Genomic DNA, 18,980 nt, shown 5'->3' on the forward strand with positions numbered 1-18,980 from the left:
GCAGATTGCAGATGCATGTATAGCCTGCAGGATCTTGGTTGGACTTGTTAGGTGACTATAGGAGAGTAGAGACAAGCTTATCTTGTTGAACATCGTCACCTAAGATGCGAGAGGAAGGAGGTAATCAGGTCATGATGATTAGATGTGCATACAGAGCTGCTGAAGAAATGCTAACAATCTGGGATGCCGGATGGAACCAAGAGTATCAGCTGGTAGAAATTAGGATACATTATCACTCGGTAGTAGGTACAGGAACAGCCTGTGAATGTTCACACAGCCTTTACTAATGACCTCTGAACATTACAACAATTATTTCAGTCTCCAAATGACCTCAAAATATGTGATCAAGAGATGTAACTCTTATGTAAAATTTATCTTCATGTATTTCCATATGAAAGCGTCATATTTAGAATTATGCTGCCTAGCGTGTATGTACTTGATAACTTGTCACAGTACATATGGCGAGAAATCCAGAAAAAAACCCACATGATGGAGCGAGAAGTCATTGGGGGCCCACTGTTTTTGCCATTTCATGTGACAATTTTTAAAATCGCCAAAATATTTAGATGTTGCCATTTCAACAGATGGTTCTTCTATCTGGCCCAAACTGAAGACAGCCCCTATTCCATCAAAAAAAGAAGACAGCCCCTGTAATAATAATAATGATAAAACCCCGAAGACAGCCCAATCCGAACCTGTCCCCTTCCCTTAGGGCTTCGGCCTTCGCCGCCACATGAGGCCGCGCTGCCAGGCCCACGAGAGCCACTCCGCCCGGGCGCCCCCCGCCCATGCGGCAAGCAGCAGAAGCGACTCGCTAGTAGCCTAGTAGTGAATCTGTTAGTTGATCTCCACCAATAGGCCCAACGGCCTATTGGGCCCTTGGATCTGCGCCCTGATCGGGGGCGTCCAACCCTAATATGGTTGGTGGGCCCCTGTCGCACAGCACTATAAAGAGAGGTGGGAAAACAGGGCTCTAACTACGAGGTTGACCGGAGCCGCCGTGACCCACCAACAGGAAACCTAACCCGATCTAAAGAGGGTGCTGCCAGCGACGAGAAGACCCACTGACTTTGCCGCCATCAACCTCACCGTCGCCTCTGCATCGCCACTGGACCTCACCACCACTACGTTGGACTCCACTGCGCCGAGCTGCCACGACACCGGCGTCCAAGCCGCTGTGGCGCCATGGACCGAATGATGACCTAGGGCGAGGTACATCAACAGTTTTCCCATCTAAGTAAGATGCTTACCCCTGATCTACGTTTCAAAGGCACTGTGTTACCCAACAATTGTACCAGAGCTGGGTTAACAGTGTGTAGATCTAGTATGGGGTAGAGCATTGAAAAGAAATTAAAGAAAGAACAAGGGTTCGATCCGTTTCGGATTGAAACTCTAACCCTAACCGGATAAAAGAAAATATAAAAGAGATCAGAAAGGTGGCGGGCGTCACTGACTGCCGGTCACCACCGCCACCGCACGGGGAAAGGTGCCGCACCGCCATCTTCGCCGACGCGCGGCAAGAAAAGAACAGACCCCGTTTGGATCTGAGAAGAGAAGAGTAAAGGTAGATCTCGGCAAGGGCTAGAAACGATTAGAAAAGGAAACAATGAATTAGATCCTTTCGGATCTGAGCAGACAGAAGGGGTTCCCTAACCCTAACCCTAACTGGGTGAAGGAAAGAACAAAATAAGAGGGATTCGGCCTAGAAGAGAATCAAAGCTAAACCCTAAACCCGTGAAGATCCTCTGGGGAAGAACAGTGGGTCGGATTTCGAACCCTAACCCTAGATCTAAACCCTAATCCCCAACACCAGTTTGGATAAGAGAAGTAGAATCTAGATCCAAAAATAGATGAAGAAAAGAGAAAGGGGAAGAAGGGGAAGGGTCCTACCTCACAGTGCACCGCGTTGCCACCTGGCCGACGCGCGAGAAGAAGGCTGAACGAGTCAAGGGCGTCGCGGCTAGGCTCCTCGATGGTGGCGCGCTCACCTGTTGGGGAGCGCGCATGTTGGCGAGGGGGCCGGCAATGGTGCCAAGCTCCACCGTCTCTCGATCGCTCGTTGTGGCTGCGCTGAGGGGGGGGAGAAAAGAGCGCGGCGAAGAGAGAGAGAAAAGAGGCAGCCGAATGTGTTAGGGTTCGAGGGAGGACGCCGTGCGATGGGGTTTTGTTCTCCCTATCCACGTGCGCGACCGTCCGATCGGAACGGACGAGCGATGATGACCGGGCCAGAATCAGACCCAGGAGGGCGAGAGCGGGAGGCCGCTTTGCCGGCCCAGGCCCAGGTTGCAGCCTGGGTGCGGGCAGTGCGCGTGCGTGGGCTGCTGTGGCAGGCCGAGCCGCGCACTGTTGCTGATCGGCCGGTTATTCTTCCTGCAGGCCAGGCCAAAATGAATAGAAGAGCAATTTTTTGTTTTATTTAATTTCATAAGCTAATTTGAATGAATTTTGATGAATTTCAAAGGTTTAAAATTTCTAATAAAATTACACCAACGTGTTATTTTTTCCAGAAAGTAGATATGAATAAGAAAAGCTTCTGAAAAATAGATAATTTTTTACGTTTTCCGCTGCTGAAGAAATTGTTTATTCTCCAGTTATTTTAAACCAACGTGATATTTAATTGGAGAAAAGGAGAATATGACATGATTATGATGTTATTTTCTGACCAATGTTGTTAATAACAATATCGTAATCAACCAACGTGATATTTAATTGGAGAAAAAAAGATTATGATATGATTATGATGTTGTTATTTTCTGACCAACGTTGTTAATAACAATATCGTTATCAACCAACGTGATACTTAATTGGAGAAAAACAGATTTTGACATGATTATGATGTTGTTATTTTCTGACCAACGTTGTTAATAACAATATCGTAATTTTAATGATTTTATGCATTAATTCTATTTCTGTCCAACGGTGATTTAGAATTAGTATATAAGAACAGTTGTATGTTTTAATTTTGACCAATGTTAGAATCAAGGCATGTAATTGTTGTTATTTTTTATGTTAAGAAAAAGATTGACCTAGCCTTTATCTTAGCTGAAGTGGACTGGGTAGTCACATCACCATGTTCCACTGAGCCTATGGCACCGATGAGAGAGACAAACGAGGTTGATGCTGCTTGGGCAACTAAAGAGAGGGATTTTGAATCCCGAAAGATGTCCTATGACCTTGAGCATAAAAAGTAGGTCACTGCCAACAAGAAATATTTGGCTGTGATAAAGAACACAGTTGAGCCTGTAATTGTGGGCTCAATCCTAGAGTGTGACACGGTCACCGAGTATCTTGATAGAATAAAGAGTCAGTTTACTAGTTCTTCAAAGATATATGCTACCCAATTGATAAAGTAGCTGGTGACAAAGAGTTACTCTAGAAATGGTGCCATAAGAGAGCTCATGATGCGTCGTCGAAATTATGGCACTGTCGTTTAGGCCATATTTCGAGGGGGAGAATAGAAAGACTAGTTAAGAATAATATTCTTCCTCCATTAAAGCTCTCAGATTTAGAACAATGCAGAGAATGCATAAAAGGAAAGTATATAAAGAAAATTAAGAAAGATACCAAATGAAGCGTAGGAATTTTACAGATTATTCACATAGACATCTGTGGCCAGTTTCCTGTAAAGAGTGTGGATGGTTATGATTCGTTCATAACATTCATAGATGATTACTTATATTATGGCTACATTTATCCAATTAAAGAAAGAACAGAAGCATTGGATAAATTTAAGATATTTAAGGCAGAAGTTGAAAACCAACATAATTTAAAGATTAAGATAGTCAGGTCCGATCGTGGGGGAGTACTACGGTCGGTATACCCCATATGGTTGAGTTCCTGGACCTTTTGTAAGGTTCTTACAGAAAAATAGCATAGTAGCCCAGTATTTTATACCAGACGAACCTTAGCAAAATGGAGTAGCTGAAAGATGCAATCGTACCCTGATGGACATGGTGCACAGTATGATAAGTTACTCCACCTTACTGTTGAGTCTATGGATGGAGGCATTAAAAATCGTCATTCATATTCTCAATAGAGTATCAAGTAAGTCGGTGCCCAAAACACCGTATGAATTATGGATAGGAAGAGTACTCTCACTAAACCACTTACGTGTGCGGGGGAATCCTGCTGAGGCTAAAGTATTTAACCCAAACATTGAGAAGCTAGATCCCAAAATAGTAAATTGCCATTTCATTGGCTACCCAGAAAAGTCAAAAGGTTTTCGTTTCTACTGTCCAGACAGACATACAAAGTTTGTGGAAATGAGACACGCTGTCTTCCTAGAGAATGAAACAATGAGGGGAGTATGGTAGCTCGAGAAATTGATCTTGAAGAGAAGCGGGTGTATACGCCCACTCCGATGATTCATGAGTCATTTTTCTCACTACCTGTTGTCGCTGTACTGATAATGCAAGATACTGTGGTGTCAACACCTGTTGTTATTCCGCCTGTGGCAACAATGAATGACCATGAGGAACCTGTTCTTCAGGATCCTTTAGAATCTATTGCCACACATGAGGAGAGCAACAACAGCCTCAAACAGAAGATGTGCCAAATATGGAGGCCCGTAGAAGGTCTCAAAGAGTTAAAAAATCAGCTATTCCTATTGACTATGAAGTATACAACACTGAGGAATTTTAAATGGAGGACGATCCCACCTCATTTGAAGAAGCCATGAGAAGTGATTATTCATCAAAGTGGCTTGAGGCCATGAAAGATGAAATAAAATCTATGAATGCCAATAAAGTTTGGGACTTAGAAATAATTTCTAAAGGAGCCAAAACAATAGACTATAAATAGGCCTACAAAACAAAATTTGACTCTTAAGGGAATATAGAGAGATATAAAGCGCGACTTGTGGCAAAAGATTTTACGCAAAGAGAAGATATTTATTACAATAAGACCTTTTCTCTAGTCTCATGTAAGAATTCCTTCAGAATTATAATGGCATTAGTGGCACATTATGATTTAGAATTACATCAGATGAATGTAAAGACGGCATTTCTCAATAGGGACTTGGAGGAAAATATTTACATGGCACAATCGAAAGGTTTTGTCATGGAAGGAAAAGAACGAATGGGATGCCGCCTAAAGAAATTCATTTATGGATTAAAATAAGCTTCAAGACAGTGGTACTTAAAGTTTGATCAGACAATAAGGAATTTTGGGTTTAAAGAGAATATAGAGGATAATTGTGTCTATGCAAAGTTTAAGAATAGGGAAGTTTATCTTCCTTGTCCTGTATGTGGATGATATCTTATTTGCTAATAATGATATCAGTCTACTACTGGAGACAAAGAAATTTTGTTCTCAAAATTTGATAAGAAAGATTTTGGTGAAGCTTTGTTCGTTCTAGGGATCGAGATTCACCGAGATAAAAGTAAATGGGTATTAGGACTATCACAAAAGGTATACATAGAAAAGATCTTAAAGAAATTCAGTATGCACAAATATAGTCCCTCACCTGCTCCTATAGTCAAGGGCAACAGATAAGAAAATTTTCAATGCCCTAGAAACCAGTATAAGATCGATCAAATAAAAACGATTTCATATGCTTCAGCTGTCGAAAGCTTGCAATATACTCAAGTATGTACGCGCCCTGACTTGGTATTTGTTACCGGGTTATTTGGCAGATTCTAGAGTAATCCTGGAACAGAACACTAAAAAATAGTAAAGAAAGTCTTGCGTTATTTGCAAGGAACGAAAAGGCCTCATGATGACGTATAGAAGATTAGATTCATTCCATATAGTGGAATATTCTGATTCTGACTATGCGGGAGATGATAGAAAATCCACGTCTAGATATATATTCACTCTTGTAGGGGACCTATTTTATGGAAAAGCTCAAAGCAAACCGTCACTATATCGTCCATAATGTATGTCGAGTTTATAGTACGTTATGAGGCAACGGGGTAGGTGAACTGGCTAAAGAAGTTCATACCCGGTTTAAAGGTGGTTGACGACATCGATAGACCACTTAAGTTATACTGCGATAATAATCCGGTAGTATACTATGCTCACAACAATAAGTCAAGTTGTGCTGCCAAACACATTGACATAAAGTATTATGTTGTGAAAGATAAAGTCTGGGATCATATCATAAGTCTTGAGCATATAAGTACCGAAAAGATGCTCGCGGATCCGCTTACAAAAGGCTTACCACCCAACATATTCAGAGAACGTGTAGGTAGCATGGGTTTAATGAAAAGCCTATAATTTCTAGACAAAAGAAGGCCCAAAGTTAAGTATCTATTTCAGAACAGAGTAGTGTGTTGTAGTTGTTAAATCTATCGGTAATTGATCGTGACGATGAAATATGCTCTATACATTAATTTGTAATAGAATGAACAAAAGTAAATGATATAAAATTAAAAGATGGTAGTGAGATCAAGTGGAAGAATGTTAATTAATCTCCACCAATAGGTCTTGGGCCCTTAGATCTGCACCCTGATCAAGGCTGTCCACCTCTAATATAGTTGGTGGACTTCTGTCGTACAGCACTATAAAGAGAGGTGGGAAGACAGGGCTCTAACTACGAGGTTGATTGGAGCCGCCGTGCCCCACCACCAGAAAACCTAACCCGATCTAAAGAGGGTGCTGCCAGCGACGGAAAGACCCACTGACTTCGCCGCCATCAATCTCATCGTCGCCTCTACATCATCACTGGACCTCGTCACCACTACACTGAACTCCACTGCACCGAGCCGTTACGACACCAGCGTCCGCCGCTACGATGTCATGGACCGAATGATGCTCTAGGACGGGTAATTACAGTTTGTCTAAGTAAGATGTTTATCCTGATATACGTTTCGAGACACTGTTTACCAACAGAATCGACTAGAGCGGCGTGGTCTGTTGGTCTCGTTGCTAGGCAGCCACGCACTAGGCTTGGCAGGCTTTCTCCTTCCCCAAGCCAAAACCCAGAGGCGAGAGAGGGCGAGAAGAAGCGCAGCGCGGCGCGGCGGACAGCACCAGATGGAGCCCTCACCGGCGGCGGGAGAGCTGGGCGCGATGCTTCGGGCGGCCGCTGACTTCGCGTCCTACCCAGGCAATGTCCCTTTCCCTTCCTCGCCTCGAATCTGGGGGGGATGAAGTTAATTGCTCAGGTTGTCTCCGCCGGCGCCGGGGTTATGCTTGACTCTGATCGTGACAACGGGTTGGATCACTTTAGTGTGGAGCTCGCTGCGCTGGAAACCTAGTAGGGGATCTGGTTTGGGGCTGTCTTACTTCAGCATTCGGTTGATTCTCGCGCTTGGTTCTGCTATTGGTTGGAAGATATGTTCGCATGCCCTGCTGTATTGGGGAAATTTCCCGTAGCGTTTTTTTTTTAGCGAAATACCAGTGGCTTGAAAAACGGGCTAAACACCCGATCGCGAAAAAAGAAATATCAATGGCTTGTATTGTCTCCAGTCTCATCATCAATTAAGTCACGACTAGGTCTAATTTTATTTTTGAAGCCGGAGATACCAGTGGCTTGTATTGCACCATGTTTTTGTGCGTGAGTGTGTTTTGATGGAAGGCTATTTTCCCCTACTAGAAAGGGAATTACTTAAATTTTACGCAGATTCACGACATAATAATGGCTACATATGTCTGCTGAAGCGTTGAGTATCGAAGTCTTACTTAAATTTTAAGCACGCTAATTAAATTTTGAAAGGCATAGGTAGACTAGTCATGTGATGACTAGAGGACTGAATCTACATGTCATTTGTTGCAGGGTTGCATAGTGATGATACTGTGAGGCAGTTCCTGGAACGATGTCCTCTGCCTAAGCTCTTAGGGTATACCTCTTTTCTTTCCTCCAATTTTTTGAGGTGTCGACTTGCTGTATGTTCCTGTGCCATGTAATTCATAACAATACAGGCCCAGAAAAAATTACCTCCTTTCGAGAACCTTTTAGAAGTTTTATCCATATGTGTTCTGATTCCAATTTGTCATAGAATATGTGTCTCAATTTGATATAATTAACTAATTAAGTATATCTATTGTAAGGAATATTGACTATTGTTTTTTTAGTTTACAATGTAATTTTTTTATAGATATAGAATACTTTTCTGTTTCTGTGAAATTCTCTTGCACTGACAAAGCCAACTTTTACAGTTATTTATACTGTCTACTGGCACCTTATGTCGTTTATCCTATTTCAGTGATGCTGTTTATTTTTCTTTGCCCTTTAGTGCATTGCAGAGTGAAGCAGATGTACCTGGGATGGTTGAAACTGTCACGGAGTGTTTAGACAAAATATTTTCCTCAAGATATGGAGCGTCACTTCTGCCAAGCTACGGTGTATGTGTAACTATCTCCTTCTGACTTGCTATCTAGACATGTCCACCTACTCTTACCTAGCTCAACATATTTAAAAATATCTAACAAAATGATCAATGTTCGTTCTTTGTGAAAACTCCTTGCTTAGTTCTCATGCATACTGATGATCTGAAGTCTCCATTGTATTTTTATATTCCAGGCATTTATTCAAGCAGGATTGCTCACAGATTCGAAGCAAATCAGAAAATTAGCCTGCAAAGCTGTATGTACCTGAACGGGTTTCTAAGTGCATGTTACTCGCAATTGCTGCTCTTTATTTGTTACTCGCATGGACACTCGAAAACTTGGTTTTATCTGTCATCTTTATTTAACTCCAATTTCCTTTATTCATTTCTAAGTAGAGAAGGACAACATAGAGAAGTATAAGGTGGCAAAGAAGACTGCAAAGCGAGCTGTAAGTGTGGACAACATAGAGAAGTATAAGGTGGCAAAGAAGACTGCAAAGCGAGCTGTAAGTGTGGCAAAGGGTAGAGCGTACGAGGATCTTTACCAACATTTGAGTACGAAGGAAGGAGAGAAGGACATTTATAGGATGGCTAGGGTTCGTGAGAGAAAGACACGGGACTTCAACCAAGTTAAGTGCATTAAGGATGAAAGGGAGCATCTCTTGGTAAAGGAGGATGAGATCCGACATCGATGGCAAGAGTATTTTGACAAATTGTTCAATGGTGAGGATATGGACACAACCTTTCAGTTGGATGACTCTTTTGATGACACCAATAGGCGCTTTGTGCGGAGAATCCAAGAGTCTGAGGTCAGAGAGGCGTTGAAAAGGATGAAAGGAGGTAAGGCGATGGGACCGGATGGTATCCCAATCGAGGTGTGGAGATGCCTCGGGGACATAGCTGTAGTATGGTTAACCAAGCTGTTCAACCATATTTTTCGATCGAACAAGATGCCTGATGAGTGGAGGAGAAGTATATTGGTACCGATCTACAAGAATAAAGGGGATATTCAAAGTTGTACAAATTACCGAGGAATTAAGTTGATGAGCCATACTATGAAGCTATGGGAGAGAGTTATCGAGCATCGTTTGAGAGCAATAACGCGGGTCTCTATGAACCAATTTGGTTTCATGCCCGGAAGGTCAACCATGGAAGCCATTTTCTTAATAAGACAAGTTATGGAGCGGTATAGGGAGAAGAAGAAGGACCTACACATGGTTTTTATTGACTTGGAGAAGGCTTATGATAAAATACCAAGGAATGTTATGTGGTGGGCGTTGGACAAACATAAAGTCCCAACGAAGTACGTCGGGCTCATTAAGGACATGTACAGCAATGTTGTGACTAGAGTTCGAACAAGTGATGGAGACACGGATGACTTCCCGATTAGGATAGGACTACATCAAGGGTCAGCTTTGAGTCCTTATTTGTTTGCTTTAGTGATGGATGAGGTCACAAGGGACATACAAGGGGACATCCCTTGGTGTATGCTTTTCGCGGACGATGTAGTGCTAGTTGATGAAAGCCGGACAGGAGTGAATCAGAAACTGGAGTTATGGCGGGAGACTTTGGAGTCCAAAGGTTTTAGACTTAGTAGAACTAAAACTGAGTATATGAGATGTGACTTCGGCACTACTACTCGGGAGGAGGAAGATGTTAGTTTGGAAGGTCAAGTAGTGCCTAGGAAGGATACCTTTCGATATTTAGGATCAATGCTACAGAGGGACGGGGATATTGATGAAGATGTTAGCCATAGAATCAAAGCAGGGTGGATGAAGTGGCGGCAAGCGTCTGGTGTCCTATGTGACAAAAGAGTACCACAGAAGCTAAAAGGCAAGTTTTATAGGACGGCGATTAGACCTGCTATGTTGTATGGTGCAGAATGTTGGCCTACGAAAAGACGACATATTCAACAGCTAAGTGTCGCGGAAATGCGTATGTTGCGTTGGATTTGCGGTCATACAAGAAGGGATCGAGTTCGGAACGATGATATACGTGAGAGATTAGGGGTAGCGCCAATTGAAGAAAAGCTTGTCCAACACCGGTTGAGATGGTTTGGACATGTGCAACGGAGACCTCCAGATGCACCGGTGCGTAGTGGAATCATAAGTCAGGATAGTAACGTGAAGAGAGGCAGAGGAAGACCGAAGTTGACTTGGGTAGAGGCAATAAAAGGAGACTTGAAAGGATGGAATATACCCAAAGACTTAGCCTTAGATAGGAGTGCTTGGAAGACAGCTATTCATGTGCCTAAACCTTGATTGCTTCTGTTGGGTTTCAACTCTAGCCTACCCCAACTTGTTTGGGACTTAAAGGCTTTGTTGTTGTTGTTGTTGTATTTCTAAGTACACATTCAGGTACATTTCTAAGTGCATCTCTAAGCACAATGCATACTATAGATTTTTATTGTAATTTCATTTGATTGCTTCTTTGAGATGGCAAATGGATAAAGACAATTTCCTTCTAGTACATAGTTTTTTTAAAAGATTTTCCTTCAAGGTTTCTTTAATTTGGAGTAGCTTATGTTCTCTAGAGTAAATGGTCACACTGAACTTTGTGTGCTCACTGTGCTGACAGAGCACTTGTGTGCTCTGCAACTCATGCTAATCCCCTTTCATGTATGGTGCTCTTCATTTCAGTTTTGAAAATGTTCTACAAACTTTTGGCAGAACAATGTCTCAAGCCACTGACTGAAATTCTGTATCACCATATCAGGTACTCCATCTTCTTGACAAGGCTGAAGATGGTGCTGCTGCTGTGGAAACAGTTGTGCAGCACAATCTGTATCCTCTTCTGATCAATTGTTTGATTGAGGGGTATTATTTTTTATACGCACACACTTTATTCAATCCTGTTGAATCATATGCATTGTAACTTGGTGATAAAATTTTATTTGCTGCCTTTGGTTTCTGCAGAGATGAAGAGATTTCAGCAATCATTTTGGACACTGTAAAGCGTTTAGCACAAATTCCTAAAGGAGCCGTGAGTCCAATAATTCTTCTTAATATTGAACATTTTTTTCTGAGTGATGGACATTTAGTCTATTTCTGTCCTGTTTGTAGGAAGTCATATTCCCACCAGATGGTCAAGGACCTGTGCAACTTGGTAAAGTGGCGGCTCAGTCATCCTCATTGGTATGGAGTTGTGTGTCCTCTTATGGCACATATTTTGCAGAACCAACAAATAACAAATTAACAACAAGTCATGCCCTCATGGACCAATGCTGGTCTACATGCACAACATGCTTTAAAACGAACCAGTTAATCAATACTGCATATGATCTGATCCACTTGTGTTTGACCTTATTAACTATATGCCATCAAATTTAAATGTAGTTACAATGGCACAAAAGTATTAAGTGATATCACCAAAACCTAATACAATTGCTATTATTATTGGTATCTTTCGACTTTATTGTATCATCTTTGTTTGTGGCTCTTGTTGAGTTTAATCTCTAGTCTACCCCAACTTACTTGGGACAGAGGACTTTGTGTTTTGATAATGAGCATGGCACATCAATACTATTTATAATGAATCTATTAGTATCATTTTCATGTGTCTTCCAGAGTATTTACCATGTAAGATAGTAATGGCCAAAGTTGCATGCATTATAGGATGTCATCAAATCTTTGTGTACATTTCCCTTTTACGTGGTGCCAATAAAATTAGTTACTACTGAGTGACTTTTGTTTATGTTGTACTGGATGCTCTTACTGTTGATCTGTAGACCACAACATGACCAATTGTTATTCATGTTTCTCGCTATTGTAGCCACGGATTCGTATTCTATCTTTGATAGCCAAGCTCTTCACTGTTTCAAGTTATACTGCTACTGCCATTCGTGATTCAAACCTTCTGAGCATATTTGAAGAGGAAATAAAAGATAGAAGGGATATGCTTAAAACCCTCAGTGCGCTGGAGGTCCTATATGAGGTAAAAGGATTTTTTTATGTTCATTTGCATGTCTTAATATTTGGCTATCTCACTAAGAGTTTCATTGTGAATACTTGATTTATGTATTTATCTTTTAAAAAACGGATTTACATATGAAAAACTGTTTTTAAGGAGAAGGGGCTATATCCTTTAAGTTTTAAGATAATAATGTTTTTTTATTGTTTTTTAATGGTGCCCGTTGTGTAAAAACTCGTCAAGCCGTGATTCATTTGCAGAAGACTTGCATTAGTATCATTTCATATTAGATTGTTGGTGAACCAATGTTTATCGCATTGTGATAATTGTAGTTTGTTTCCTTGTCTACTGTACCATGTGAACATGTTACATAATCCTGGCAGTCATAGGTATTCTGCTATCTAATGAATGATCACGATCAATGGGTTCAAGATTCTGGAGTTTCTTGGAGAAGCTATATATTTTGGCTAACCATTTCTTCTATGACACTGCAGCTTGTTGAACACCCTCACAGCAACATTTTCCTGCTGAAGACCAACTTGCTTCAACTCATAATTGATATCATCAAGTACTTTTCTTATGCCTTTATATCTCTGTTTTTCCTTCTGTTATGTTTTCAGCTATAATATGCTGTCTTTTCTTTTGGTCTGTGTGCAGTGATTCCTCAGCTGATTCTGTTATACGGTCAAGGGCAGCATTAATTAGTGGGAGGCTTCTTTCTTCAGCTGATGCTTTCACAGCAATAGATAAATCCTGTAAGCATCAATACACCATTTCAGTCGTCAAACTTCCGGCTACCAATTGTTCCACAACTTTGAGCATTGAAGGTTTTTTATTGTAAATGTTTCGTCATCCTGCTTTAAATTTTATCATACGACCATCTTCTGTAGTTTTCTTACATGTGAAACTAGACTGACATGTTAATCAAGATTTCCCCATGTTAGGTGTTACCAATCTGCTTGTAGCCATAGACAAAATTTTGAAGATGGAAGAAAGCCAGAATACCGATGAAGTTGAGAGTGCATTGGAGACCTTGGGTCTAATTGGTACAAGTAAGTCATGCTTCTGCTTGATAGTATTGAAATCTTCACCACGTTGCCAGAACAAATCCTTACTGTTTCTTTGATTTTATGGTACAATAGCAAGTCAAGGAGCACGTTTCTTGCTGACATCATCAAATGTTGCCAGACATGTTGTCGAGTCATCCTTTGACCGACAAGGCAGAGGTAGACAACTGGTAAGTTTGTATACTTATTTGCATGCTTTGATCGAAATCATCACCTGTTACCGGTAAAGGAGTCATATTGTTAGAAACTATCCTTATGCGTTATGATACATATGCAGGCTGCTTTACATGCCTTTGGGAGCATCTGTGGTATGGATAGACAAGAAGACCAGATGAAACTTGATGGCGAAGCCGAAGGAAACTTGAAGCGCTTGGTCTATACGACTGCAGCAAACAGTCCAAAATTAACCCCTTCGGTTAGTAGCAACAGTTTTTCTAGTTTGTCCATTTATCTGAATTGCTTATGATTCTGCCTTCTTAGTTGTGTTTTTTATTAGCCTTTTTCTCTTGATTGTTTGCCAGGCTCTTCTACTATCAATTCTGCAACAAGACCCGGACATTAGGATAGCTGTAAGCACCTTATGCTCGTTAAAGTTATTTTTGCATTTTGAATGGATATTTTCTTAACTCGTTAGCTTGGATATTGTTATTGTGCACAACCTGATGAATGTCAAATGCATGACCATCTGCAGGGCTACAGAGTAATATCAGGACTGGTCATCCGGGAATGGTGCTTAAGGGAGGTTTGCTTAAATTCAGAGATGATCAGATTTGTTACAGACCCAACAATGGAGACAACAAAACTTGGTAAGTAATTAATACACTTGGTCCTAATGAAGTAATTATAACCATCTGAACTTGTTTCAAGAGGAGTGCTGCATTATGGTATTTATTTAATCATTTGGAATTGTTTTTGTCAAACTGGTTATAATTGAATGCGTTGCCATGATTATGTCATTCATGGTTTACAAATCCTACCATGCACTGGGCTAATTTCCATTTATTGAGCCAATTACTGTGATGGTATGTTGTAGGCATGGAAGCCCGGTATAACTGCTGTGTGGCAATTAACAAGGCCCTATCATCATCCCATCTTCTTCATGAAGCAAGTCTTTCTGGACTCATTGGGAAGGTAGACTTTCTCAGGGCCAGTATCTGTCACTTTTCGTTGCTTGTGTCTAAAACGTTAACAAGCAAACACAAAGCGTTTTTGGTGCAGTTGAATGATGCAGTGAAACGGGGCCCTTACCTTTCTGATAGGAAGCGTGTGGAGGCACGGCCGGTGGTTGAAACTGCAGAGAGGTTTTAAGCTAAGCCTCGAGTTTTCACCCAAAGTAAACGATGACTCTCACACCGTAGTTAGGAGGCAACTGGGCGTGCCCTGCGTCTCATGCGGTTGGCTTATATGTAACAGACATAGATATACTTGGATGATGGGGAGGGCAATATGTACTTGAGCTCACACAGACACTGGCCGGCCATAACAAAACAAACATACCGTTTCTTAGGTTTGCTTTGTGGATGTCGGATGCAGCCCATACCTGCAAAACAAACTCATCTGTTGCAGGACCATGCCAAATTTTGGGGAAATAGCAGATGCAACCAGCACTATTTTCTCATATTGAATGCTCAATCAAATCGGGTAATTTCTCCATATATATATATATATATATAAACCTAAACTGTTCCTAGATTTGCAAGAACTGAATCAACAAACCAAAACTGTATTCTGTACAACATAGCTGCCTTGATTCTCTGTATGCAGCGTGCGCACTCTGCATTATCTACACATGCGCACAGCTGAACTGTACACCACGGCAAACAAGACACAAAGACGTTGAGCCGTCGACGGCAATGGAGGCCTCAAACGTGATCAGTGTCCGTCAGTGTCCTCTTGCACTGCGATGAGCAACGAGTACTTGACCTTGAGCGCAACCTTGCCGCCTTCCATGCACAGCTTAGCGCCGGTGACCACCCAGTAGCCCGGCAGGTCGTCGGGTCCCCTGCTCACCTCGGTGGTGTCGATGTGCCTGGCCATCTTCTGAACAGGGAGCGGCACCGGCGGGCCCTTGGGGAAAATGGCGGAGTTCACCTCCACCTTCTCCCTCAGCTGGCGGCACCGGCACCGGCGCCAGCCCACCGGACAGCGCGGCGCTGAGCCTTGCCGACAGCGACCCGGACTTTCGCGGCACGACGAAAGGTCCGTCCCACTCGGACCGGCGGATCTTCATGGCCGCGACGCCGGAGAAGCCGAGGCGCAGGAAGAGCACCTTCTTGAGGCAGCAGACGTCCCGCACCTCGAGCCACGCGCTGGTGACGATGGCGGCGCAGTCGTCGATCCGCGCGCCGTTGTACTGCACGGGGGCCGTGCAGATGTGCGAGAGCAGCGGCGACCGGACTGGGCTCGATGTAGTCGCGCTCGTTCACGGCCACGTCCTCCGCCGACGCGGCCTCGCCGAGCACCGTGACCGCGCCGGGCGTCGCCGACAGGTGCTGCAGGTGGACGCCCAGCCGGTCGTTCTTCTTGCCTTCCAGGAACAGCCGGATGCCGGTCACCGGGCGGTTGGAGGAATCGACCTGCACGCACGCGGACGCGACGGAGTTTGGCTGAGGTACCGTTTGGCAAAAATTTTGGCGAAATGTCACTGTAGCACTTTCGTTGTTATTTGGTAATTAGTGTCCAATCATAATCTAATTAGGCTTAAAAGTTTCGTCTCGTGAATTTCGTCCAAACTGTGTAATTAGTTTTATTTTTTATTTATATTTAATGCTTCATGCATGCGTCTAAAGATTCGATGTGACAGAAAATCTTAAAAAATTTAGCATTTTAGAGTGGAACTAAACAGAGCCTGAGCTGTGTATGTACGGGAGAACACTAGAACAGTGATTGATGGCTACCTTGGCAGTGTTGACGTGAAGTTTAGGGCCCATGAGGGTGAACTGGAGAGACGGCAGGCTGTTCTTCCTCCGCTGGAGGCAGAGCGGGAGCTCACCAAACTCTGGAGCCCAGTGGCGTGGCACCTGGAACTCGAGAAACTGCTGGAGCTCTTCTATGGGCGGTTTGTCTGGTTCCATTCCACAAGCAGGAAAAAATGAATGAGCAACCGACGATTAGACATGACATCCAACACACACACACCACACATCTGATGAACTTCAGATTAGACTGACAGTTTGCTACAGTTACAACACGCTTTACAACATACATACATCTGAGGTAGAGGTTCACGGCGTGGTTGAGGAAGCCGCTGCCCCGGACGCCGGTGAGCAGGCTCGTTATGGGCACGAACGACATGGAGATCACGTCCGGGAAGCCGGTGATGGTGGAGAGCCACTTGCTGTGGCACTGCCCGCTGTCGACGCCGCCTCTCCTGATGTGAATGCACACGATGTCCTGCGAGGTCCCACTTCCAGAGGGTTAGGTTTGTTTCTGGCAGTTGTTGGCGCCATCATGGCACATTGAACATTTGTGATGAGCAGGAAATCTGTTGGGGCAAAACTGCGTGCTTACATCCTTGTGAGACACAACGGGTGATCTGAAGGACTGCCAGGCGGCTGATCCAGGGCCAAAGTTTCCCTGTAGCAGTAGCACACACAAACAAGACTTTGCTCATTCGTTTCACACTCGGTTGTGTACTTGTATGGTATGGACTCCCAAGTTTCAGTTTTTTTCAAACACGATGAGACAATATGTACTCCTACATGTGGGCAGAGAAGAAAGGAAGTGACGAGTGCTCACGTTTAGCCCCTGCGACAACCTGCCGTCTCCCGCGGTGGAAGTGGAACTTGCCGTGGAATCATCCTCCTGTGACGAGGACGAGAGCCGGTCGTCGGCGAGCTTCTTCAGCCGGGCCTGCACGTCGCTCTGCAGTGAGGTCCGGAGCCCTTGAGCTGCTTCACGCACACCACGTCCTTCCCTCCCATCTTCACCCCGACGATGACGTGGGTCCCGTACTTGTCGATGAACCTGCAGGAAGCACAGCAGCAGCATTAGTTTCAGTTTCAGCTTCGCTGCGCGCCACCGCTGCTGGGAGCCTGGGACGATCGATAAGATACGTACTCGGCGAGCGCGGGGGGATCCCAGAAGGGCGGGAGGTCCCGCTTGACGTCCTCCCTGAGGGCGAGGTTCGCGCGCACGGCCTCGACGCTGTAGAGCTCGACTGAGGCGGGCGTCGAAGCAGAGGCTGCGCGTGGCGGCGGCGTCGCGGTGCCAGCACCCGCGGTAGTCGAACATGGCGTTGAAGGCGCCCGAGGGGATCTTGCTGCCCGCCAGCGACAGCGACCGGTTCACCTGCTCCGCCATCTGGGCGAAGGGGAGCACGTCGGAGCAGAACCGCGCGCGCTCGCCCTTGTCGGCGACGACCCCGCCCGGCACGCCCGCCACGACGGCACCGCCGGGGAACGCCAGGTCCCGCGAGGACGGGCCCGCGCCGGCGGCGTCGAGGTCCACGAGCCGGCCGCCAGGCTTGGCGCGGCCCAGGCGGAGGTCCCCCGTGAGGTCGTAGCCGCAACCGACCGCGCCCACGGCCGCCTCCGCCGCGTCCTGCGCGGTCATGCGCGCTGCCCGAGGTGCCCCGCGTCGTCGTCATCGTCCGTCCGTCGTCCGGTCCCCCTCTGCTCTGCCCCGTGCGTCCAGGGCAGGGGTTATAACGGACGCAGCCGCGAGGGGAAGGCCGGCCTGCTGTGCCGCCACCGGCACGGTACGGTACTATTCCATCGGCCTGCCGTGCGGCGTGGGCGTGCGCGTGGACTGCGCAGCGCAGCGCAGCCCGTCGCGGCAAGGCGTACACCTGGTCGACTGGTCCGGTAGTGTGTGGCGTTGGGGGTGGGGCAGGCTGCGTGCGGGGGCTGCTGCAGGCGCGGACGGGGGACAGCGACGGCGCGGGCGAGGTCAAGGTCGTGGGGTGGTGGGGCACCATCGTGTATGGTGGGCCGGGGGGACGCGTCAGTGGAGTGACGTGCGGGCGGCGGGTTGACGGGGTCGGGGGCCGGGGCTCGTCGCTGTCGCGGCGGGGCAGCCGGAGCTTGCCTGGGGCTACGGCTGCTACCGGTCGGGGGCCTAAAACGGGGCGTCGGGCACGGGGGTTTCAGCGTTTCTGTGGACTGGAACTGGGAGACCGCGGGCCATGCCGGGGGCTGCTGACCTGAGATCAGAATTCAGGTCAGGACGACCGACACGTAGGATACGAAGGAAGCAGCCGTGTCAGACTGAAGGCCCTGTGTTGGACTCTTGCTGCTTCGTCGTCTCATTTTCCTTCTTCTATATGCCGGCTGCAGCAAGTGGCTATTGTGACCTGTTAAAGTATAATTGACCTAGTGTCGCGTGGTATTTTTGTAGAGACAGTTGCCCTGTTCGTTTGGCTTATAAGTTATGACCTGAAAATAATGTTTGGTTAATTTGTTGTGAGAGAAAAATATTGTTTGGTAGCTGAAAAAGTACAGCTTAGAAGCAAGCGAACTTTTAGAGTAAAAAAACGCCTGATGATTTCTTAGGTTTCCGAAATCGTCAGCAGTGGCAGGTTCATTCAGCATAGGGACGAGGCCTGTGGCAGTGGTGTGCGCAGCCGTCTGCCCAGGAAGGCTCAACCTACTTTTTCCAGCCATCTTTCCATGCCAGTGAACATAACATCTGGTCCCTCGTCGTACGTAGTAGCCCTTTCTGTTTGTCTGACCTTGGAGACTTCCATGGTCTGCGACCGTGTCAACACTGAAATTCTCGTCGCACTTCACTTTTT

The 18,980-nt window shown here is 45.1% G+C and overlaps 1 protein-coding gene and 1 pseudogene across 4 annotated transcripts; one reads left to right on the forward strand and one right to left on the reverse strand.

Annotated features, from left to right (window-relative positions):
* Window positions 1-6,824: 6,824 nt before the first annotated feature.
* On the forward strand, window positions 6,825-14,751 carry LOC136519049 (uncharacterized). 4 transcript variants are annotated; one of them, XM_066512721.1, is made up of 17 exons: window positions 6,825-7,048; window positions 7,718-7,781; window positions 8,178-8,286; window positions 8,465-8,527; window positions 10,986-11,086; window positions 11,186-11,252; window positions 11,333-11,404; window positions 12,042-12,203; window positions 12,674-12,747; window positions 12,837-13,006; window positions 13,109-13,231; window positions 13,322-13,416; window positions 13,524-13,661; window positions 13,768-13,815; window positions 13,938-14,052; window positions 14,280-14,377; window positions 14,465-14,751. In XM_066512721.1, the coding sequence occupies exons 1-17, from the start codon at window positions 6,976-6,978 to the stop codon at window positions 14,552-14,554; spliced, it is 1,662 nt and encodes a 553-aa protein (XP_066368818.1). In that variant the 5' UTR covers window positions 6,825-6,975; the 3' UTR covers window positions 14,555-14,751. The 4 variants fall into 4 exon arrangements, with proteins under 4 accessions (XP_066368818.1, XP_066368819.1, XP_066368820.1 ...); XM_066512722.1 differs by having other exon boundaries at window positions 13,124-13,231; XM_066512723.1 differs by having other exon boundaries at window positions 6,827-7,048; window positions 12,837-12,934.
* Window positions 14,752-14,938: 187 nt separating this feature from the next.
* LOC136519048 (MACPF domain-containing protein NSL1-like) lies at window positions 14,939-18,080 on the reverse strand (annotated as a pseudogene).
* Between the last annotated feature and the right edge of the window lie 900 nt (window positions 18,081-18,980).

The sequence above is a fragment of the Miscanthus floridulus genome, chromosome 17, assembly GCF_019320115.1.
Source record: "Miscanthus floridulus cultivar M001 chromosome 17, ASM1932011v1, whole genome shotgun sequence".
Taxonomy (NCBI): domain Eukaryota; kingdom Viridiplantae; phylum Streptophyta; class Magnoliopsida; order Poales; family Poaceae; genus Miscanthus; species Miscanthus floridulus.

What these genes read in the sequence shown, in the direction of transcription:
- LOC136519049 (XM_066512721.1), top strand. Translation starts at nt 6,976, where the DNA reads ATGGAGCCCTCACCGGCGGCGGGAGAGCTGGGCGCGATGCTTCGGGCG. An exon ending in CGCTGGAGGTCCTATATGAG is followed by an intron (nt 12,204 to 12,673) that starts GTAAAAGGATTT and finishes ATGACACTGCAG; the next exon opens with CTTGTTGAACACCCTCACAG. An exon ending in TTTCTGGACTCATTGGGAAG is followed by an intron (nt 14,378 to 14,464) that starts GTAGACTTTCTC and finishes TTTTTGGTGCAG; the next exon opens with TTGAATGATGCAGTGAAACG.